Source organism: Chrysemys picta, chromosome 1 (assembly GCF_011386835.1).
Source record: "Chrysemys picta bellii isolate R12L10 chromosome 1, ASM1138683v2, whole genome shotgun sequence".
In the NCBI taxonomy this organism is placed as follows: Eukaryota; Metazoa; Chordata; order Testudines; family Emydidae; genus Chrysemys; species Chrysemys picta.
In genome coordinates, this window is record NC_088791.1 from 104,627,282 (window position 1) to 104,652,715 (window position 25,434).

Genomic DNA, 25,434 nt, shown 5'->3' on the forward strand with positions numbered 1-25,434 from the left:
TGTTTATTCCAGGGATACATTAATAAAAGGGATTTATTCCATGACAGGACTTGCTTTAGCTCTAAGTTTCGTGTACTCAAACGCAGCATTAATTCCTAACATCAGCAACGTATGGGGGAAAACAGGAAGAATTGAAAAAGGCTGTGAGAAAGGCTAATGCAGTCCTAGGATGCATCAGGCAAGGTATTTCCAGTAGACAGGGAAGTGTTATACAAGTCACTGGTGAGACCTCATCCGGAATAGTGTGTGCAAGGCACTGGTGAGACCTCATCTGGAATAGTGTGTGCAATTCTGGTCTCCTATGTTTAAGAAAGAGGAATTCAAAGTGCAACAGGTGCAGAGAAGGGCTACTAGGATGATCCAAGGAATGGAAAACCTACCTTATGAGAAGAGACTCAAAGAGCTTGGCTTGTTTAGCTTAACTACAAGAAGGCTGAGGGGAGATAGGATTGTTCTCTATAAATACGTCAGAGGGATAAGTACCATGGAGGGAGAGGAATTAAAATTAAGGGCCTATGTGGACACAAGAACAAATGGATATAAGCTGGCTATCAACAAGTTTAGGCTTGAAATTAAGTGAAAATTTCTAACCATCAGAGGAGTGAAGTTCTTGAACAGCCTTCCAAGGGGGGCAGTAGGAGCAAAAAACCTAACCGGCTTCAAAACTGAGCTTGGTAAGTTTATGGAGGGAATGGTATGAGGAGACTGCCTGCAATGCCATGTAGCTGATCTGTGACTGCTAGCGGCAAATATCTCCAACAGACAGTGATGGGACACTAGATGGGGGAAGGCTTGAGTTACTACAGAGAATTCTTTCTGAGGCATCTGGCTGATAGACCCTGAGCCATTTGGCCAAGACCTAACTGAGCACCATATTTGGGGTCAGGAAGGAATTTTCCCCCAGGTCAGACTGGCAGAGATCCTGGGTTTTTTTTGCTTTCCTCTGCAGCATGGGGCACAGATCACTTGCAGATTTAAACTAGTGTAAATGGTGGATTCTCTGTAACTTGTAGTCTTTATCATGATTTGAGAACTTCACGAACTCAGCCAGAGGTTAGGGGTCTATTACAGGAGTGGGTGTGTGAGGTTCTGTGGCCTGCAATGTACAGGAGGTCAGACTAGATGATCACAATTGTCCCGTCTGACCTTAAAGTCTATGAGTCTGAGACTGGATCAAGATTTTGGATAACAAGATCTAAAACCTCTTGCCTCTAAGTCACTGGCTGTATTCTGACTCATGTATGCTGAAGTGGCTAAAAGGCTTACTATCCAATAGGTGTTTGGTGATTTAAAAATTGAACTTTTGGTGTTTATCCAATTTCTAAGGAACAAATACGTAAATCACAAAAGTCATATTCATAACTGACATCAATTGGCATCTTGTTGCTGGTTTCAGATGATGCATGCAGAACTGAACAGGCATAAAGGCTGAACTACCTTCACCTTTAGAAAAGAACTGAGGGGCGTGAAGCTTATACTACTACTGTGTCTGTTGTACGTTCTGTAGATAAGAACTTAATTCACCGGAGTGATCAGTCCAGCAGCTCTCATGAACAGTAAACTCATTTTTATTTGAAATCTCAAAGTCAAGAAATACATTTATAAGTGCAACTGCTGAGTTGCCTAGAAAGTGTTGCTGAGCTGCCTGGGTAACCGCAGGCTAAGAGAGTGGGGAGTGAGGGCAAGAATAGACTCACTGGACAGTACACAAATCAGCTTAGTTCAAAGAGGTCTTGTTAACAGATTTATGACTCATCCCTCATTGATCAATATTTCCCATTTTCAGTTTTGGCCAAAGAAAGTGTACTCATCCAGTAAGGATGGTTATACTCTGATATCATGAATAGTGGTCATTAACACACTTGGCTCTTTTTCAAAGTTTTCAAATACCAAATGCACACTTCCAGATGTCCTCAAACTCTTTCTTGGTATGGCCTAGATCTTGGATACATTTTCTCATGAACCACCTTCAAGCCATTACTCACCATCCTTATGGCAACTACAGCAACTGGAGTAAAGTATTTTTAAAAAAATACTACCCACAGAATATCTTTTTTACTTCTCCTTAATGCAACCAAGTTTCTTGTAGGGTTTTTTTTATTTAAGCATTAAACAGTCAATTTAAAAAAGTTAAAAGTAGTTTCATGTACAAAAGTGGTTCAAGTCCCCATGCCATTTTTTGTGGCTTCACAATTATGTTTTCCTATTTTTAAAGTGTTCCTCCACCAGTGGTGTGCAAAAGTCCCACAAAAAGGAGGAAAACGGACTACATACAAAACACTGTCAAAGGCAGTAAACAGTTCAAAAAGTACAGAAAATATTTCTCTAATCTTGCAGTGTTCCCCAAATAGTAGGCCCCGACCTACCACAGGTGTCCACCCCCCACACTGGGGCCTGGTCTACACTACGAGTTTAGGTCGAATTTAGCAGCGTTAAATCAAATTAAGCCTGGACACGTCCACACGACGAAGCCCTTTCTTTCAACTTAAAGGGCCCTTTAAACCAGTTTCTTTACTCCACCTCCGATGAGGGGATTAGTGCTGAAATCGGCCTTTGCGGGTCCGATTTGGGGTAGTGTGGACGGAATTCGACGTTATTGGCCTCCGGAAGCTATCCCACAGTGCTTCATTGTGACCGCTCTGGACAGCACTCTCAACTCAGATGCACTGACCAGGTAGACAGGAAAACCCCGCGAACTTTTGAATTTCATTTCCTGTTTGCCCAGCGTGGAAAGCACAGGTGACCACGCAGAGCTCATCAGCACAGGTAACCATGATGGAGTCCCAGGATTGCAAAAGAGCTCCAGCATGGACCAAACAGGAGGTACGGGATTTGCTGGCCATATGGGGAGACGAATCAGTGCTAGCTGAACTCCGTAGCAATAAACGGAAGGGCAAAATATTAGAAAAAAGTCTCAAAGGCCATGAAGGACAGAGGCCATAACAGGGACGCACAGCAGTGCTGCGTGAAAATTAAGGAGCTAAGGCAAGCCTACCACAAAGCCAGAGAGGCAAACAGAAGGTCCGGGGCAGAGCCGCAAACATGCCGCTTGTACACGGAGCTGCATGCCATGCTAGGGGGTGCAGCCACCACTACCCCAACCGTGTGCTTTGACTCCATCAATGGAGAATCACGCAACAGGGAAGCGGGTTTGGGGTACGAGGAAGATGATGATGAAGACAATGAAGATAGCTCTCAGCAAGGAAACTGAGAAACCAGTTTCCCCAACAGCCAGGATATGTTTATCACCCTGGACCTGGAACCAGTAACCCCCGAACTCACGCAAGGCGTGCTCCCTGACCCTGAGGGCACACAAGGGACCTCTGGTGAGTGTACCTTTGTAAATATTACACATGGTTTAAAAGCAAGCGTGTTTAATGATTAATGATTAATTTGCCCTGGCAATCGCGGCCAGTACAGCTACTGGAAAAGTCTGTTAACGTGTATGGGGATGGAGCGGAAATCCTCCAGGGACATCTTCAGAAAGCTCTCCTTCAGGTACTCCCAAAGCCTTTGCAAAAGGTTTCTGGGGAGGGCTGCCTTATCCCGTCCGCCATGGTAGGACACTTTACCACGCCAGGCCAGTAGCACATAGTCTGGAATCACTGCATAACAAAGCATGGCAGCGTATGGTCCTGGTGTTTGCTGGCATGCAGACATCCATTCCTTATCTCTCTTTGTTATCCTCAGGAGAGTGATATCATTCACGGTCACCTGGTTGAAATGGGGTGATTTTATTAAGGGGACATTCAGAGGTGCCCGTTCCTGCTTGTCTGAACAGAAATGTTCCCCGCTGTTAACCATGCGGTGGAGGGGGAGGGATGAAGTGATCATCCCAGAGAATTGGGGTGTGGGGGAGTAGTTGGGTTTGTGCTGCATGTTAACCCGGAAACCGCAGCCCCTCCTTTTACATTGCAAACCCATTTTAAATGGCCAACCCAATGGGTGCTTGGTATGGGAAATGAGGTCGCTAGTGTTTGAAACCATTCCCACATGTTAAAAGAAGGTTAAAAAAGCCAAAAGACTGTGGCTTACCATGGCTGCCTGCAAGCCGAAATCTGTTGCCTGGCACTGCATGAGCGATCTCTCACACCAAACCGGCAGGCCCTCAATATAAGAGGAAAAATGCAACCTTGTAACGAAAGCACATGTGCTGTGTAATGTGAACAGCAAAATTTAACGTGAAAGAGTGTACCCATTGTTCTCTAAAAAGTGTCTTTTTTAATCACCTCTCCCTTCTCCTCCACCAGCTGCAAATGTTTCTCCTTCACAGAGGCTAGTGAAGATTAGAAGGAGAAAACGACGGACTCGGGATGATATGTTCTTGGAGCTCCAGATGTCCTGCCACGCTGACAGAGCACAGCAGAATGCGTGGAGGCAGTCAATGTCAGAGTACAAAAAAGCACAATATGAACGAAAGGAGAGGTGGCGGGCTGAATCGCGGGCTGAAGAGAGCAAGTGGCGGACTGAAGAGGATAGGTGGCATCAGCTTGCTGACAGAAGGCAAGAGTCGATGCTTCGGCTGCTGGAGCATCAAACTGATATGTTCCAGCGTATGGTTGAGCTGCAGGAAAGGCAGCAGGAGCAGAGACCGCCGCTACAGCCCCTGTGTAACCAACAGCCCTCCTCCCCAAGTTCTATAGCCTCCTCACTCAGACACCCAAGAACGCAGTGGGGGGGCCTCCGGCCACCCAGTCACTCCACCCCAGATGATTGCCCAAGCATCAGAAGGCTGGCCTTCAATAAGTGTTAAAGTTTTAAAGTTTTAAACTGCAGTGTGTCCTTTTCCTTCCCTCCTCCCCCACCCCTCCCGGGCTACCTTGGCAGTTATCCCCCTAGTTGTGTGATGAATTAATAAAGAATGCATGAATGTGAAGTAACAATGTCTTTATTGCCTCTGGAAACGGTGCTCGAAGGGGGGAGGGGAGGGTGGTTAGTTTACAGGGAAGTAGAGTTAACCGGGGGGTGGGGGGAGCAGGGTTCATCAAGGAGAAACAAACAGAAGTTTCACACCATAGCCTGGCCAGTCACAAAACTGGTTTTCAAAGCTTCTCTGATGTGCACCACACTCTGCTGTACTCTTCTAACCGCCCTGGTGTCTGGCTGCGCATAACCAGCGGCCAGGAGATTTGCCTCAACCTCCCACCCCGCCATAAATGTCTCCCCCTTACTCTCTCAGATATTGTGGAGCGCACAGCAAGCAGCAATAACAATTGGAATATTGGCTTCGCTGAGGTCTATCCGAGTCAGTAAACTGCGCCAGCGCGCTTTTAAACATCCAAATGCACATTCTACCACCATTCGGCACTTGCTCAGCCTATAGTTGAACAGGTCCTGACTACTGTCCAGGCTGCCTGTGTATGGCTTCATGAGCCATGGCATTAAGGGGTAGGCTGGGTCCCCAAGGATAACGATAGGTATTTCAACATCCCCAATGGTTATTTTCTGGTCCAGGAAGAAAGTCCCTTCCTCCAGCTTTTGAAACAGACCAGAGTCCCTGAAGACGCGAGCATCATGTACCTTTTCCGGCCATCCCACGTTGATGTTAGTGAAACGTCCCTTGTGATCCACCAGGGCTTGCAGCAGCATTGAAAAGTACCCCTTGCGGTTTATGTACTCGGTGGCTTGGTGCTCAGGTGCCAAGATAGGGATATGGGTTCCGTCTATCGCCCCACCACAGTTTGGGAATCCCATTGCAGCAAAGCCATCCACTATGACCTGCACGTTTCCCAGAGTCACTACCCTTGATATCACCAGGTCTTTGATTGCGTTGGCTACTTGGATCACAGCAGCTCCCACAGTAGATTTGCCCACTCCAAATTGATTCCCGACTGACCGGTAGCTGTCTGGCATTGCAAGCTTCCACAGGGCTATCGCCACTCGCTTCTCAACTGTGAGGGCTGCTCTCATCTTGGTATTCTGGCGCTTCAGGGCAGGGGAAAGCAAGTCACAAAGTTCCATGAAAGTGCCCTTACACATGCGAAAGTTCCGCAGCCACTGGGAATCGTCCCACACCTGCAACACGATGTGGTCCCACCAGTCTGTGCTTGTTTCCCGGGCCCAGAATCGGCATTCCACGCCATGAACCTGCCCCAGTAACACCATGATTTGCACACTGCTGGGGCCTGTACTTTGTGAGAGGTCTATGTCCATGTCAATTTCCTCAGCACTCTTGTCGCTGCGCTGCAATCGCCTCCTCGCCTGGTTTTGCTTTGGCATGTTCTGGCTCTGCATATACTCCAGGACAATGAGCGTGGTGTTCATAGTGCTCATAGTGCCGCGGTGATCTAAGCGGCTCCATGATCCCAGCGCTATGGCGTCTGGGCTGAAAAAAGGCACGAAACTATTGTCTGACGGACGGAGGGAGGGAGGGACGAGTGACGACATGGCGTACAGGTACAGGGAATTAAAATCAACAAAGGTGGCTGTGCATCAGGGAGAAACACAAACAACTGTCACACAGAATGGCCCCCCCAAAGATTGAACTCAAAACCCTGGGTTTAGCAGGCCGTTGATTTCACGGAGGGAGGGGGAAGCAAATGAATACAGAACAAATCTGGTCCATCTATTTTTTAGATCTTAAGCTGGCAGCAGACGGTGCAGCATGACCGATAGCCATCGGTATCTTCTGGGTGCCTGGCAGAAAATGCTGTATTACGACTGCTAGCCATCATCGTCAAGACGGTTCAATAGGACTGCCGGCAGGACTGAGTCTCCAGGAGACAAAACATGTCTGCCCAGGTGCCTCTGACCGAACTCACTGAGGAGTACGATGACAACAGATACCAGTCGTAATACACCATCCACTGCCAAAAGCCAAGGAGCTGCTGCTGTATAGCAATGCAGCCCCACGTCTGCCAGCACCCAGATAGATGATGACAGCTACCAGTCATACTGCACCGTCTACTGCCAAAAGACAATTAGCTGCTGCTGTGTAGCAATGCAGTACCACGTCTGCCGGCACCCAGATGACATATGGTGATGGTGAGCTGAACTGAGCGGGCTCCATGCTTGCCGTGGTATGTTGTCTGCACAGGTAACCCAGGTAAAAAGGGGCGAATCGATTGTCTGCTGTTGCTCTGACAGAGGGGCCTGATGACATGTACCCACAACCCCCCGCGACACTGTTTTTGCATCATCAGGCATTGGGATCTCAACCCAGAATTCCAATGGGCAGCGGAGACTGCGGGAACTGTGGGATAGCTACCCACAGTGCAATGCTCCGGAAATCGACACTAGCCTCGGACTGTGGACGCGGTTCGCCGACTTAATGCACTTAGAGCATTTTATGTGGGGACACACACAATCGACTATATAAAACCGATTTCTATAAAACCAGCTTCTATAAATTCGACCTAATTTCATAGTGTAGACATACCCTGGCTCTCACTTCCCTTGGGCAGCAGGCAGCAGTCTGGGGAGTGGAATCTGGACAGCAGCAGCACGGAAGAAGCGGCCTGAGCCAGTGAGCAGACAGTCAGCAGCCTGGAAGAGATCGTGGCCATGGTCGGTCACGGGGAGAGAGTGGCCAGCTGGGGCTGCAGGAGGGGGCAGAACTGGGAGAGCGAGGGCAAGGGGGATGAAGGGAACCAACTGGGGTAATGGTGGGTTCCCCAAAAAGACAAAATGCAGTTGTGTGTGTCACCTTTGTAAAAAGTTTGAGAACTGCTGATTTAGGGGATACTTTTAACTATTAGAGCGACAAGCTGGGTGAGGTAATATTTTTTATCGGACCAACTTCTGTTGGTGAAAGAGACACTTTTGAGCTACAAGAACTCAAAAGCTTGTCTTTCACCAACAGAAGTTGGTCGAACAAAAGATATTGCCTCATCCACCTTGTCTCTCTAATATCCTGGGACCGACACGGCTACAACGCTGCATACAACTATTTTAAGTTTAAATTAAAAAAAGTCAAATGTCTACCTGAAATATAAGTTAACAATTGCCCCTTTATGAACTGTGTACATTTGTTCTGTACTTATTCTCCTCCCATCTGTTTTGTTTCTCTGTACCTCAGACACATGCTTCCCTGTACCTCAGACACATGCTTCCCTGATGTCTGGCCCTCCTCTCCCTTGGACATACAACCCAAGTACTTGTTTTCTACTCCCTTGGACATTTCTCTACCATGAGCGATTCCAGTTACATTAGCAGGTCCAGGCAGCTACAGTCTCAGGATAGCCAGTTCCTCACCTACTACACTTCTATGTAGCAATAGCCAAGTGGATGCAAAAGAGGCTGGCTCCACTATCTTGTTTCCTTCCTGCTCCCTTCCTGCTTTCACTGCTGCCAAGACTGCTCTTGGTAATGAAGAGCCTGGAATGCCTTGTAGAAGTAACTGGAGGCAAAGAACCACCACCACTATGGCCTCCATGTGTTTGTAAACCACCAGCAGTTCAGAGACCAGTCTGGAAACCAGTGTGTTACCTGCAATACACATTACATGGAAATATAACACTAATCTCCAACACCCAGAATAAATATACAGTGAAACAATACTACTCAAAACTAAGTCTGGGAAATAGCTATGCTGACTGTATTTGTTTCATTGACCTAGATTTAATTTTTGAAAACTATTCTAAGCATCCATTTTTGTATCATGCTTGAAGAAATTAAAGCTTTACCTCTTTTGTTGCACATAACAGAATCAATCTCCTCAGTGTTAACACTGTACAAAGCAGCATGTGTAGCAAGGTTGAAATAACCTACAGACTTTGGCAGAATACAAGAATTACATTACACTTTTTGCTTTCATACGTCCACAGATACATTTTTTGGCTTTCAGGTTTGATTCAAAAACATGGAAAGAGGGGGACAGATGCACAAAAAATTAAGGTTATGAGCACGTATGCAGTGCTGACTCACCACTGTCCTCTGTTTGTTGGGTAGGAAGACTCTAACAATAGGTTTTTGTGGAGACTTGGGGTTATTCCGTGACATATCTGTGGGGTTCTGATAAACTGAAAGGGATGAAGGTGCTACAGAGAGGCTAGAGGAGGAAGATGATGTAACTGTGTCTGTTGAAGCTGAGCTGGAGACAGAGAAATCAGTTCCATTCCCCATGGATTCCAATAACTGCTGTTCCCTTTGTTGTAGAGCATCTAGCTTGCTGGTGTACTCTTCATAGGCCTGTAGAGGGGAAAAAGTTATTTAAAATCAGTTAGGCATCTTGGATGCATAAGCTGCATTGAGTGTGAATTTGTAGCCATAACATTTTAGACTGTAATTACAGAAGGTTCAAGTTACACAAAATTAGGCCTGATAAGTTCTGGGATAGGAGACGGGGGGGGGAAGGAGAGACAGGAAATACAGGACATTGCTACTGATTTGTTAAGCCAAGCTGATACTGAACCAATACCTCATCTTTTGATGGGATATAAAAACCATCATGACGATCAACTCCAAATTAAATGCTCCAAAGATACTGTAGTACCTAAAACAGGCAACTTAAGTAATGAGCTTTAATGGGGGAAGGGATAGCTCAGTGGTTTGAGCATTGGCCTGCTAAACCCAGGGTTGTGAGTTCAATCCTTGAGGGGGCCACTTAGAGATCTGGGGCAAAATCAGTACTTGGTCCTGCTAGTGAAGGCAGGGGGCTGGATTCTATGACCTTTCAGGGTCCCTTCCAGTTCTCTGAGATAGGTATATTTCCATATATTAAAGTTTGCTGGTTACTTCACTGAACTCTGCTACAAACTGATTACTCCGTTGGAACCAAAACCAAACATATGCAGTGTAAGAATGAAGGGGGAATGAAGGGGGAAACAGAAGTTTTCATCTCTAGTATACACATTTTAGTATTTCATCATCATGGAGAAATTATAACTTGAAAAGTTGCTAAAAACTACACAATAAAAGTTGCTAATAACTACAGCCCAGTTCCCTAACACTAGTTGTGCACTAAATTAAACATGGTTCTCTCTTTTTTTAAAGTGTCAATTAAAAAAAAAATTCTTATTTTCACTCTACGTTGTTATGCCCCCCCTTCAGGGGTTCATGAATAGCATTTCTTTGCCTCCTGTTTTGATCTCATATTTTTCATCATTGCTGGCTGACAAGCTACCCTGTTTATTCCTCATCATCCCTCGCCTCTTACATTATCAAGGATGCCAGTACAGCTCTTAAAACACTGTTTTAATTAGAAAGTGCACTCAAGTTGAAGGGCTTTTCAGCAGGACAAACAATTGCCAGGACGTAAAACAATTTTTAAAAGATGGTATTTGGTAACTGTGTGACAAGTTAAATATTTTGAATCCAGTGCATTTCCACCAGATAATTAAAGCTAGCTCAAAATTTGAATCCAAAACTATTTGACAGTGTCCCTTAGTTGAAAAACAGCACACTATCCTTTGAATAGAACAGTTTTTAAGTCTGGCTATAAACAAATGTTTTAAACACAGACACAAGAAAGGAAAAATCACTCGTTGTGCTGTGGATTTTCCTGCCAGATGAAGACAAGAAACCCACAGAACAAATATGATACCTGAAATCAGACTCATTTTCAACCAAAACATATACTATCAATAGCCTAGCTTTATTTTCATCTAGAATGTTGAACTCTGCAGCCAGCTCACCAGAAGTGTTTCTGTTGGGTGTGTTAGTTAATACTAACATTAAACTTTCAGATTAGTTGCAATGATTCTCTGAGTTTGGAGGTTTAAAAAAGTATACACAAGTGTACGCGCTGCATTTTACAGACAAACTAAGATAGATTCTGCGCCCAAGAGCTTGCCATCTAAATAGCTGAAGAGGGCAGAAGTTTTCCCCTTTATCCTCCACACAAGAAATCAAGACTGATGTCAAGGTGCATACTGCCTGCTTTGACTATTATTAGAGGGGCTTCCTTGTTATAGAAACATTAAAAAATTTCCAACTTAAATCCATTTGTATTTCTCATGCTTTTCATACGCAATGTTTTCTAGCTATACACTTCCTCCAATTGATTTTATAGTAATTTTAATGTGCTGAACTGGTCTTAATTTTTTTATTAGAAGAAATGTTTTACAACTGAACTAACAGAACATCTTAAAGATTTTGGAGTCCAACGCCCATGTGTGGAGAAGCCATTAGCATTCACTGGAGAGAAAAATTAACACTTTCAATGAGCCTGTCATAAGCACTCCATTTTGTCATTTTTGTATTTCTCCTTCACAACTGCATTTGCAAGTTCAGCTAACCACTCTGCCTTTATTGAGCAAACAGTCTTCCTCTTCCTCATTATCAGCCTTTACCAACTGTTCAAGATGGAGATGTGCTCTGAATTTGTGACATCATTTCTATGCCAACAGACTGACAAAGAATTATGACTTCACTGTGGGATTAAGAAAAGTTGTGAGAAAAAACAATCAAATTCAAATACTAAATCTCAACAAGAACCCAGAAAAACTTAAAAGGAAATGATAGAATCTTTATACACCAGAAAAGGGTCTAGCGCTTCACAAACGGACACCAAATTCTGCCCTAAATTATATTCCATTGTCAAAAACCGTTACTCCAGATTTACTCAGGTGTAACTGAGGGAAGAATTTGGCCCTGTCTATAGAAAATCAGCTTTTAATACAAGTTTCTCTCCTACTTCCAGGGAAGTGGAATGTTTTTCCATATATAATTCCAGTAAATTATACGCAGAGAATTATCTTAAGCCAAACAAATGTTAAAAGTCACAAGCTTCTACTATAGTTTTGCCAATATACTTTTCCAAATCTATTCTTACTTCCTTTTTTCATAAACATTAGCTCAAATAATGTTTTGTAACACACACAGTATCACATTGCTGTAAGATATTTGTGGGTTTAACTTAGTTCCTGGACAAAATTACACATACTTTTCAAAATACGCAGAATGTTTATTTTGGCAAGCAAAGATATTACTATTGCAAACCTAAGTTATACTTTATAGATAAGTCACTTGACTGTAAGTGACAGACATTGGTAAACTAATTTTGGGCTCCTTCCCACCAAAATCAATGGAAAAAACTCATTAACTTTAATGGGAACGGGAACAGAGCCTGTTAGACTTTAAACTGTTAGTCAAAGAGTAATAGAAGAAACAGCAAAAACATGTCACACAACTAGATATCTATGACTGGATTTTAGCAGTTTGTTTAAAAGTCAATCCCTTGTATAAGCAAGAAGCAATAACAGAACGGAGAGCTGGTCAGAACATTTTCAATTTAATTTCATTTTGTCAAAGCCAAAATGTTTTGGAGACATATGGGTTTTGACTGATTGCTATAGTACATGTAACAGAGTCAGCTGCACAGTTGCACCATACTGGAAAAAAAACAAAAAAATCCTCCTACTGTACTTCATTTGGGTAAAGATATACGACTACTGTATTACAACAGAAAGGTAGACTGACCTATGTTAAACCTCAGTTAGAAGAAGAGGATTCACCCTCTATTGAAAGTTGTGATAAACTGCACTGACACAAATAGAAACTTTGTCTATACTGGGGAGTTGCATTGGTGCAGCTACACCAATGGCCCTTAAAAAAAAAAAATCTAGACAATCTAGACAAAGCCTTAATAGTCAAAATTGATTTCTGCTCCTTCTTTTGCTTATAGTGGTTGATTTAGTTGATGAAAAAGTAATGCTTATTTAAAATGGAGTCTTAGATCATCTCCACTGTATTGTAAGTAAGGCCTAGTTAACTAAATATTCTGTCAACGTAATGAGCAGAGTTAAAATTGTAATAGGGTTTTATAAAATATTAAAAAAAATTAGGTTGAAATCTGTTAAGTTTTTGCTTTTCCAATGGAAGCAAGCAGTATTCTGCTACAAGACAAGTTTAATATTTGTGTTTAGCTCCATATACAGCCAAGAAAATAAATGTAGAACAGTGGACTGTGCAAGATTGAGGACATGTAGCACTTGGAGATTAAAAACTGCAGTTTTTAAAGCCTTTATGCTTATCCAGCAACTAAAGCTGGTGAAGCGTGTTCAGATCACCCCCTTTTCACAAGGAACCTGGCACCTGTGTTCTGCACCAGCTGGAGTTTGTGGAAAACCTTATTACGCAAGCCAACCTAAAGGGAATTTCGGTAATCTAATCTTGTTATGACAGAAATATGGATAACCATTTCAGAGACTGATGTTTTACAGAAATGGATGCAAGCTGTTTATTCTCTGACAGGTAAAAACTAGCAACAGAACTTAAATTTCTCAGGAAAGAAGAATCTGAAAGACACTCAACATTTTACTGAAGCACAAGATAGAAACCCTCCCCAAGCATGACATCCTTGGATCTTCTCTGAAAGCAGAATTTTCAATAAAGCATGACATTACTGGTATCCAAATTCACAGCTATGTGAGTAATTGCATAATCACCCTTGGCCTAAGTTTCCTCCATCTGGAAGAGAGGTAATACTTCCCCCTGAACCCTTCCGGGGTTTTGGAAATAAATTTGTGCTTGTAAAGTGCTTTAGGCTACTTGATGGAAGGTGCTATGTAAGTGCAAACTATTCCTAAAACTACATTTCTTTCTACCCAATATTCAACCATATTTTCACTACATTTACTTGTACATCATGAAGGTGTCAGAAAAGAAATTCAAGCCAGCAGGAATACACAGAAGCAGCAGCCTCAGCAGGTACTGCAGGAGGGACTGCTGAACACTAAAGAGGTCACTGAAAACTGTTAGAAAGCAGTCTAATCTGGACACTATCCCCTTTGCTGACTGGCTATTTACTACAGTCCTCTCCCTCAAAAACTTCACATGAGCCTCTATCCAGCTGCCCTCTATGCTTGCCTCTTTCCTGCACTCTTGCCCTATCATCTCCTGCCCGGATCCCACGTTCCTCATTCCTACCTTTGTTTTTCCATTTGGAGAATCTCCTCTTAACACAACCCCACTGCAGAAAAGACTTAAAAAAAAGGGTCATGGAATTAACATCAGTCTGCTTGTATGTTATATCCCTTTCCTTTACTCTGTGGGCGTCTTCTTGATTTACACTAAGGTCTTTGGCACATGGACAGTGTATAATTCTGTTTGTACAATGCCTAGCAAAAGGGGCCCTGTTTTTGGTTGGCCCCTGCACACTGCTGTTATGCTGCTAATACTACCAAAATATTACTAAATTTGAATTAGACAATAGTCCATATAAATGAAGTGCATTTGATAAAACTTTGTTCTTGATATATTATGCTCATTTGCTCACTAGTTCACAGCATAAGTAATTCACGATGGGGATGGGGCTCCCAGTTAGTATGAATCTGTGAGATTCTACTGTATTTTACACAATTAAATGAAAATGTTATAATATTTAGCCTCAGACTTTAAGGTGAGATGGGTCAAACATGATCATCTAGTCTGACATCCTGCACATTGCAGGTCACAGAGGCTCACCCACCCACTCCTGTAATATAGACCCCTAACTTCTAGCTGAGTTACTGAAGTACTCGGATCATGATTTAAAGACTTCAAGATACATAGAATCCATCATTTATACTAGTCCCATCACTGGCCGTTGGAGATATCTGCTGTTAGCAGTCACAGACTGGCTACATGCCATTGTAGGCAGTCTCATCATACCATCTCCTCCATAAACTGAAGCTCAGGCTTGAAGCCAGTTAGGTTTTTTTGTCCCCACTACTCCCTTTGGAAGGCTGTTCCAGAACTTCAGTCCTCTGATGGTTAGAAACCTTTGTCTAATTTCAAGCCTAAACTTGTGGATGACCAGTTTATATCCATTTGTTCTTGTGTCCACATTGGCATTTACCTTAAATAACTCCTCTCCCTCCCTGGCATTTATCCCTCTGATGTATTTATAGAGAGCAATCCTATCTCCCCTTAGCCTTCTTGTGGTTAGACTAAACAAGTCAAGCTCTGAGTCTCCTCTCATAAGGTAGGTTTCCATTCCTTGGATCATCCTAGTAGCCCTTCTCTGCACCTTTTACACTTTGAATTCATCTTTCTTAAACATAGGAGATCAGAACTGCACATAGTATTCCAGATGAGGTCTTACCAGTGCCTTGTATAATGGTACTAACACTCCCGTCTCCACTGGAAATACCTCGCTTCATGCATCCTAGGACTGCATTAGCAGCCCTTCTCATAGCTGCATCACATTGGTGGGTCAGTCATCTTGTGATCAACCAATACACCCAGGTATTTCTCCTCTTCTGCCGCTTCCAACTGATAATAGCTCATAGCAAAAATTCTTGTTTAGTCAGTCCCTAAGTGCATGACCTTGCACTCTTCACTATTAAATTTCATTCCATTTCCATTACTCCAATTTTTAAGGTCATCCCGATCTTCTTGTATGATATTTCGATCCTTCTCCATATTGGCAATACCTCCCAACTTTGTGTCATTTGCAAATTTTATTAGCACTCCCACTTTTTGTGCCACGGTCACTCATAAAAATGTTAAATAAGATTGGTCCCAAGACCAATCCCTGCGGAACTGAACTAGTAACCTCCCTCCAGCCTGGCAGTTCACCTTTCAGTATGACCCATCATAGTCTCCCCTTTAACCAGTTCCTTATCCACCCTTCAATTCTCATATTAATCCCCATCTTCTCCAATTTAACTAATAATTTCCCAAGTGGAACTGTATCAAATGCCTTACTGAAATCCAGGTAGATTAGATCTACTGCATTTCCTTTGTCTACAAAAATCTGTTATCTTTCAAAGAAGGAGATCAGGTTGGTCCGGTACAATCTACCTTTTGTAAAATCATGTTGTATTTTATGCCAATTACCGTTTACCTCTAGGTCCTTAACTACGCTCTCTTTCAAAATTTGTTCCAAGACCTTGCATACAATTGAGGTCAAACTAACAGGCCTGTAGTTTACTGGATCACTTTTTCTCCCCTTTCTTAAAAATAGGTACTATATTAGCATTTCTCCAGTCATGGGTATGAACCCCAAGTTTACAAATTCATTAAAAATGCTTGCTATTGAGTTTGCAATTTCATGGGCCAATTCCTTTAATTTCCTGGATTATGGGAGGAGGGATAGCTCAGTGATTTGAGCATTGGCCTGCTAAACCCAGGGTTGTGAGCTCAATCCTTGAGGGGGCCACTTAGGGATCTGGGGCAAAATCAGTACTTGGTCCTGCTAGTGAAGGCAGGGGGCTGGACTCGATGACCTTTCAAGGTCCCTTCCAGCTCTATAAGATAGGTATAGGTGTATATATTATATATATATAAAAATAGAATGGTGATTATCTGTCGTTGTCCCCCCCCCACGATTTAGTCCCACTAAGCAGTTTGAGTCTGACTTCCATCTTGGATGTGGTAATGTCTACTTCCATATCCTTGTTCTCATTAGCCACTCTGCCACTGCCCCTAAGCCCTTCATTTAAAGGGCTAATCCTTTGCTTTGAAGTTTCCACATATTCCACATGATAGAGAACACTATTGTTATCTGAGACATTACAGCAAGTTCATTTATATATACACAAAAGATATAATGGAAGTGAGAACACTAATGAAGCTGCAATAAAAATTCCTTCTTGACCCCAAATGTGGCGATAAGTTAGACTCTGAGCATGTGGGATAACAGCAGTCATTAAATACATTAAATGTATTCACTACACCCTTTAAAGAGGTAATTTGGGGAGCATATCCAAAATGTTACACACAGTTGGTGTGTTTTATATGGGGTGTATACATTCACATACCATAATATAGCTGCCTACCCCATCCCCTCCCACAATCAATACAGGTGAAAAAGTAAAACCTCTTAAACTTAAACGTAGTTACCTATTTGACAAAATAAATTTACTAGTGAGAGTTCATGAGAATCAATATATCCACAAAACAGCAAACTGCATTATATTCTGCAGAAGTGCCAGCAAAATTCTACTTCCAGAATCTTTGCTGTTGGTGATAATTTGCGAAGTTTTATAAAGAGTGTTTTGATTTGTGGTGGTCTTAATTCAGCTTACAAATCACATAAGAATTTTCTAACTTTACACAGAAGTGAATGCCAACAAATAAAAGAATTCTAATGTACATTTTATAGAGTCACTTTCCTGGGCCATAACCAGACTTTACTCATTACTACTTTTCTAAGGAACAAGAAATGTCAAGAAGAGAAAAGTTTTCAAAAAGTTAATCTGAAATGTCAAGTGGAAAAAGATGGGTATTCCCTAGCAGGAGTAGTGACTTTTGGTGAGAAATTAAGTCTCATCTCAAGTAGGTAGAGACCAGATCAGAACCCTGAAACGTGTGAACGTTCAGAGTTTATGACATTGTTTCCAGATCTGGGACCTTCAAGTTGGGCTTCTAAACAAAAATGGCCTGATTTTAAAAGCACTGAGAACCCCCAAATGCCACCAAACTAAATGGGAGCTGCAGGGGTCAAGCATTGTTGATAGCCAGGATATTTTTATTTAACAAACTAAATATGATTTAGGAGTCTAACTTTAGACACTCAGATTTTGTCCCAATCCATTTTACCAGTTGAGTGTGTGTGTGTCAGGGTCATGGGTTTAAGTTCAGTGAAGATTTATACGAGTCTGGTATTTATTCCTACACTCACCCAAACGGGAGAATACCACACAATAACTCAGCATCACTGTGCCCCTACCCCTGCATGGTAGTACTTTCCTGGTAGTCCAAGGAGCAATATGAAATGATCTGGGATCCAGCAATTCCAGTTCTTTTCAACTTTACTCTCTAGGGTTACGATATTTAAAAAATAAAAAAAAGAGGACACTCCACGGGCCCTGGCCCCGCCCCTTTCCCACCCCCAGCCCAGCCCCAACTCTGCCCCTTCCCCAAAGTCCCCGCCCTAACTCCCCCTCCTCCCTCCCAGCCATGTGAAAAGGGCTGCCCGAGCGCTACCGGCTTCATGGTTTGCCGGGCAGCCTCCAGACCCTGCGACCCCAGCCGGCGCTTCCCCAGCGCAGCTGGAGCCCGGGAGGGGAAGCGCCCAGCCAGGGGCGCAGGGTCTGGAGGCTGCCCGGCAAACCGTGAAGCCGGTAGCGCTCCGGCTTCGGGCAGCCCCCATGCCTCCGGACCCCGAGCTGCCGGCCGGGCACTTCCCCTCCCGGGCTCCAGCTGCTGTGCTCCTCCTCTGACTCTTCGGTTCTGTTTAAGAGCCAAGCTGCCCGAGCACTACCGGCTTCGGGCAGCCCCCTTGCCTCTGGACCCTGTGCCACCGGAGCTTGGGAGGGGAAGTGCCCAGCCGGTATTTTTCCCCGGACATGTTCGGCTTTTTGGCAATTCCCCCCGGACAGGGGTTTGACTACCAAAAAGCCGGACATGTCCGGGAAAAACTGGACGTATGGTAACCCTATTACTCTCTGTATCTACAATTTACATGCTGTATCTACAGGAGAGAAAAGTTATCCTGTTAAGTAAACCTGTGGGTTCCTGAAGACACTGAGTTATGTAGAAACCTGAAATTAAATCCTAGCCCTATTTAAGTCAATGGCAAAACTCCCTAATACAGAAAAGCAGAAGTTTGGAGAGACCCAGAAAGGGAGATGAGAAATTATGCTATCTGAAAACTCAACCCCACCTCCATCCTTGTAATTCTAGATTGTCTCTCAACAGAAGGAATTGGGAGGGAAGAAGATTCCCCCAAACAAAAATAAAAGCCATAAAACCATTTAGTCCTCTTCCTATATTTTGATTAGCCCTCTCCTTTTCATACTGGGTGTACATTTGCAAAGTAGATTTTCTGTAACAATTAATTCAGGGTATTGGTATAATAGTTTGAAAGAGCAGGCGTAGATGTGATCCCTGAAAAACCCTTAGCAACACCCTCCAATCCAGTGGTTCGCAAACTTTTGTACTGGTGACCCCTTTCACATAGCAAGTCTCTGAATGCGACCCCCCCCCATATATTAAAAACACTTTTTTATATATTTGACACCATTATAAATGCTGGAGGCAAAGTGGGGTTTGGGGTGGAGGCTGACAGCTTGCGACCCCCCCATGTAATAACCTCATGACCCTGAGGGGTCCCGACCCCCAGTTTAAGAACCCCTGCTCCAACCTAATCTGTACCCATCTACAGAACTACTATATTCTGGCATGTTACTACAGCTATATCAATTCTTTAAACTTCCAAAAGCCTTTCTCTGCCATCCTTGCATACTGTCACTTATACAGTACTGTAAATCTGGGCTCATAGAAACATTAAGTGAATAAACAGAATAGGTCTACTACTTCACCGTCGTTGGCTCATTATCACTTGCTTAAATAAATTATTTGGATTTTTAAGCATGGCCTCTCCTTTATAAATCCGAGCTGACTGCTTTTGACCTTTCTGTACTGTATACATGTTTAGCTTCTCCATAATCAAAAACTAAAATATGTTTTTAATACCAAATTTGAACTTATAGGTCTGTAGTTTATCTATTTCCTTCCTGAAGTCTCCTTTTGCATCAATGTCACATTACCTCTTCAGTCGCTGTAGATCATCAGTCTTCAAAAAGAACAGGAGTACTTGTGGCACCTTAGAGACTAACAAATTTATTTGAGCATAAGCTTTCTTGGGCTACAGCCCACTTCTTCGGATGCATAGAATGGAACATATATTGAGGAGATATATATACACACATTACAGAGAGCATGAACAGGTGGGAGTTGTCTTACCAACTCTGAGAGGCCAATTAAGTAAGAGGAAAAAAAACTTTTGAAGTGATAATCACTCTCACAGATCTTGGGAGACAGACCTGTCCTCGCTTACAGACAACCCCCCCAAGCAACCCCTGAAGCAAATACTCACCAGCAACCACACATCACTGAACAAAAACACTGACCCAGGAACCTATCCTGGCAACAAAGCCCGATGCCAACTCTGTCCACATCTATTCAAGTGACATCATCATAGGACCTAATCATATCAGACATATCATCAGGGGCTCGTTCACCTGCACATCTACCAATGTGATATGTGCCAGCAATGCCCCTCTGCCATGTACATTGGCCAAACCGGACAGTCTCTATGCAAAAGAATTAATGGACACAAATCTGACATCAGGAATCATAATACTCAAAAACCAGTGGGAGAACACTTTAACCTGTCTGGTCATTTAATGACAGACCTGCAGGTGGCTATTTTACAACAAAAAAGCTTCAAAAACAGACTCCAAGGAGAGACTGCTGAGCTGGAATTGATATGCAAACTAGAGGGGGAGGGATAGCTCAGTGGTTTGAGCATTGGCCTGCTAAGCCCAGGGTTGTGAGTTCAATCCTTGAGGGGGCCACTTGGGGATCTGGGGCAAAATCAGTACTTGGTCCTGCTAGTGAAGGCAGGGGGCTGGACTCAATGACCTTTCAAGGTCCCTTCCAGTTCTAGGAGATGGGATATCTCCATTAATTTAATTTAGATACAATCAAATTAGGCTTGAATAAGGACTGGGAATGGCTGAGCCATTACAAACATTGAATCTATCTCCCCTTGTAAGTATTCTCACACTTCTTATCAAACCGTCTGTACTGGGCTAAGTTTTTTTCTCTTACTTAATTGGCCTCAGAGTTGGTAAGACAACGTGTGTGTGTGTGTGTGTGTGTGTGTGTGTGTGTGTACACACATATCCTCAATATATGTTCCATTCTATGCATCCGAAGAAGTGGGCTGTAGCCCACGAAAGCTTATGCTCTAATAAATTTGTAAGTCTCTAAGGTGCCACAAGTACTCCTGTTCTTTTGGCGGATACAGACTAACACGGCTGCTACTCTGAAACCTATCATCAGTCTTGTTGCTAGTGTCAAAAGTGACACTAGTTCTTATTTTGAGGATTCTAAAAAATAAAAATATAAGTCCTGAAAGTGCATATACCAGGTCTAACAATCAATTTTCCTTTAGGGTGCTCGCAATATGATCAGCCACCTTTTAAGTGGCCAATCACAGCTAATCATACACTGCACATTTGGGGAAACAGCACTTCAGCAATTGTTGTCTTTCCACCACTTTAAGAACAGATATTTTTAATTCCAGAGTGCAGTTTTTTAGTGGCTGTGATACAGAATACTACCAAAGTGTGCTATAGAATGTCAAGATGCTCTTGCAGCTTCTCCAAGGCAAAACAATACAATGTTTATTCATCTCTTCTTTCTGTATTAACCAATCCAAAAGTAAATTGAAAACTTGACACTACCATCCAGATTAAAAAACATAGTAAGACCACCAAAACAGTGCCACCATGGCTAAACAAAGTAAAAGAAGCAGCTTAGAGAAACTAAAGCAACCTTTAAAAAGTGCAAGTTAAATCCTATTGAGGAAAATAGAAAGGAGCATAAACTCTGTTATATATATAATCAGGACGTCCTAAAAAGAATTTGAAGAACAACTAGCCAAAGACTCAAAAAGTAACAGCAAAAAAAAAAAAAAAATGTTTTTTAAGTACATCAGAAGCAAGAAACCTGCTAAACCAGTGGGTCCACTGGACAATCAAGATGCTAAAGGAGCACTCAAGAAGATAAGGCCATTCCAGAGAAACTAAATAAATTCTTTGCATTGTCTTCATGGCTGAGGATTTGAGGGAGATTCCCAAACCTGAGCCATTCTTTTTTAGGACAATAATCTCAAGAACCGCCGCAGATTGGAATAAACTGATATTTATTTACTGGTATTGGAATAAACTGATAAACTAAAAACAGTAATAAGCCACCAGGAGCAGATGGTGTTCACCCAAGAATTTTAAAGGAACTCAAATATGAAATTGCAGAACTACTAACTGTGGTATGTAACCTATCATTTAAATTAGCTCCTGAACTAAATGGCTGGAGAATAGCTAATGTGACACCAATTTTTAAAAAGGGGTCCTGGCAATTACAGTCCGGTAAGCCTAACTTTAGTTTTAACCAATTTGCTAGTTACTGTAGTAAAGAACAGAACTATCAGACACAGAGATGAACACTATTTGCTGGGGAAGAGCCAACATGGTTTTTGTTAAGGGAAACCATATCTCACTAATCTACTAGAATTCTAGGAGGGGGGTCAACAAGTATGTAGACCAGGGTGATCCAGTGGATATAGCGTACTTAGATTTTCAGGTTTCAGAGTAGCAGTCATGTTAGTCTGTATCCGCAAAAAGAACAGGAGTACTTGTGGCACCTTAGAGACTAACAAATTTATTTGAGCATAAGCTTTTGTGGGCTACAGCCCACTTCTTCGGATGCATAGAATGGAACATATATTGAGGAGATATATATATACACACATACAGAGAGCATGAACAGGTGGGAGTTGTCTTACTAACACGGCTGCTACTCTGAAACCTTTGATAAGAAGTGTGAGAGTACTTACATGGGGAGATAGTTTGTAATGGCTCAGGCTTAAATAGAGTCTGGGAATGGCTAAGTTGATCGTATCTAATTTGCATATCAATCCAAGCTCAGCAATTTCTCGTTGGAGTCTGTTTTTGAAGCTTTTTTGTTGCAAAATTGCCACCCGCAAGTCTGACATTCAATGACCAGACAGGTTAAAGTGTTCTCCTACTGGTTTTTGAATGTTATGATTCCTGATGTCAGATTTGTGTCCATTAATTCTTTTGCATAGAGACTCTCTGGTTTGGTCAATGTACATGGCAGAGGGGCATTGCTGGCACATGATGGCATATATCACATTGGTAGATGTGCAGGTGAACGAGCTCCTGATGGCATGGCTGATGTGATTAGGTCCTATGATGATGTCGCTTGAATAGATGTGGGCAGAGTTGGCATCGGTCTTTGTTGCCAGGATAGGTTCCTGGGTCAGTGTTTTTGTTCAGTGATGTGTGGTTGCTGGTGAGTATTTGCTTCAGGTTGGGGGGTTGTCTGTAAGCGAGGACAGGTCTGTCTCCCAAGACCTGTGAGAGTGAGGGATCATCTTTCAGGATAGGTTGTAGATCTCTGATGATGTGCTGGAGAGGTTTTAGTTGGGGGCTGAAGGTGACAGCTAGTGGTGTTCTGTTATTTTCTTTGTTGGGCCTGTCTTGTAGGAGGTGACTTCTGGGTACTCATCTGGCTCTGTCAATCTGTTTTTTCACTTCAGCAGGTGGGTATTGTAGTTTTAAGAATGCTTGATAGAGATCTTGTAGGTGCTTGTCTCTGTCTGAGGGATTGGAGCAAATGCGGTTGTATCTTAGAGCTTGGCTGTAGACAATGGATTGTGTGGTGTGTCCTGGATGGAAGCTGGAGGCACGTCGGTAAGTATAGCGGTCAGTAAGTTTCCGGTATAGGGTGGTATTTACGTGACCATCGCTTATTAGCACAGTAGTGTCCAGGAAATGGACCGCTTGTGTGGATTGATCTAGGCTGAGGTTGATGGTGGGATGGAAATTATTGAAATCATAGTGGAATTCCTCAAGGGCTTCTTTTCCATGGGTCCAGATGATGAAGATGTCATCAATGTAGTGTAAGTAGAGATGGGGCGTTAGGGGACGAGAGCTAAGGAAGCGTTGTTCTAAGTCAGCCATGAAAATGTTGGCATACTGTGGGGCCATGCAGGTACCCATAGCAGTGCCACTGACTTGAAGATATATATTGTCCCCAAATGTGAAATAGTTGTGGGTGAGGACAAAGTCACAAAGTTCAGCCACCAGGTTAGCTGTGACATTATCGGGGATACTGTTTTCAGAAAGCTTTGACAAGGTCCCTCACCAAAGGCTCTTAAGCAAAGTAAGCGGTCATGGAATAAGAGGGAATATCCTCTCCTGGATCCGTAACTGGTTAAAAGATAGAACTAAATGGGCAGTTTTCTGAATGGAGAGAGGTAAATAGTGATGTCCTCCAGGGGTCTGTACTGGGACCAGTCCTATTCAACATACTCATAAATGATCTGGAAAAGGGGGTAAACAGTGAGGTGGCAAAATTTGCAGATGATACAAAACTACTCAAGACAGGCAAGTCCAAAGCAGACTGCGAAGAGTTACAAGTGGATCTCACTAAACTGGGTGACTGGGCAACAAAATGGCAGATGAAATTCAATGCCGACAAATGCAAAGTAATGCACATTAGAAAACATAATCCCAACTATACATATAAAATGACGGGGGTCTAAATTAGCTGTTACCACTCGAGAAAGAGAAAGAGTTAACATGGATAATTTTCGGAAAGCATCCACTCAATGTGCAGTGGCAGTCAAAAAAGCTAATAGAATGTTGGGAATCATTAAGAAAGGGAGAGAAGACAGACAATATCATATTGCCTCTAGACAAATCCATAGTACTCCCACATCTTGAATACTGCGTGCAGATCTGGTTGTTCCTTCTCCAATAAATAAATAAATAAATAAATAAATAAAGGTATATTGGAATTGGAAAAGGTTCAGAAAAGGGAAACAAAAATGATTAGGGGTAAGGAACAGCTTCCATATAAGGAGAGGTTAATAAGACTGGGACTTTTCAACTTGGAAAAGAGATGACTAAGGCGGGGATGTGATAGAGGTCTATAAAATCATGATTGGTGTGAAGAAAATAAATAAGGAAGTGTTATTTACTCCTTCTCAGAACACAAGACCTAGGGGTCACCAAATGAAATTAATAGGCTGCAGGTTTAAAACCAACAAAAGGAAGTATTTCTTCACACAACGCACAATCAACCTGTGGAATTCTTTGCCAGATGATGTTGTGAAGACCAAGACTATAACAGGGTTCAAAAAAATAACTCGATAATTTCCTGGAGGATAGGTCCATCAATGGCTATTAGCCAGGATAGGCAGGGATACAAAAGCATGCTCTGAAGTGTCCCTAGCCTCTGTTTGCTAGAAGTTGAGAATGGGCAACACAGGATGGATCACTTGATTATCCGGTCTGTTCATTCCCTCTGAAGCACCTGGCATTGGCCACCGTCAGAAGACAGGATACTGGGCTAGATGAACCATTGATCTGACCCAGTATGGCCGTTCTTATGCAGAGTACCTGCTGAAACTGGACAAAACTGTGCCCTAATACGATGAGTTATTGAAAGAGAATTTGAGAAAAACTGAGATGACCCAAAATAAAATTAACCCTCAGCTACACTACAAAAAATATGTTTAAATGTGGTTGTACCCAAAACTGGTTATTCCATGTAGGCTGTATGGACAGAAGAGCCCCGTTACAACCATGTTAGAGAATACTGGGCGATACTTAAATTGATAGATTAAATATAACAATAGTTTATACAGAAGACTACTCAGAAAAATATTTAATGTTGTTTTGGCTTTCTAACAAGACACGTGTTTTATCATTTTTGGTCAGTTAATCGTATTGTATTTTTTGTTCTTCATTTCACCTCTCCCTCTTCTCCTTCACCACTCTCCTGCAAGTTTCTCTGCAGTTATGTTCCTTTTTGTCCCCAACCTGTGTCCCCGTCACTTACAGTATATCCACACAGCCCGTGGGAGTGAGCCTCCGAGCCCAGGACAACAGACTTGGGTTAGCAAGGCTCGCACTAGAGCTCTAAAAATAGTTGGGTAGACAGCAACTTTGAAACTGCAGCTCAGATTGAAGCTCCAGCACTAAAACCTAGAGAGGAGAGTGGGCTCTCAACCCAGGTTGGGAGACT

At 42.8% G+C, this 25,434-nt stretch overlaps 1 protein-coding gene across 3 annotated transcripts in view; it reads right to left on the reverse strand.

The window, feature by feature from the left end:
* The window catches only part of BRAF (B-Raf proto-oncogene, serine/threonine kinase), a 130,493-nt gene that overhangs the window by 79,108 nt on the left and 25,951 nt on the right, over positions 1-25,434 (reverse strand). For all 3 annotated transcript variants that reach the window (XM_005296375.5, XM_005296376.5, XM_042851830.2), the window contains one exon: positions 8,866-9,129. In XM_005296375.5, the coding sequence (XP_005296432.1) occupies positions 8,866-9,129 (264 nt within the window). The remainder of the gene's footprint in view (positions 1-8,865; positions 9,130-25,434) is intronic.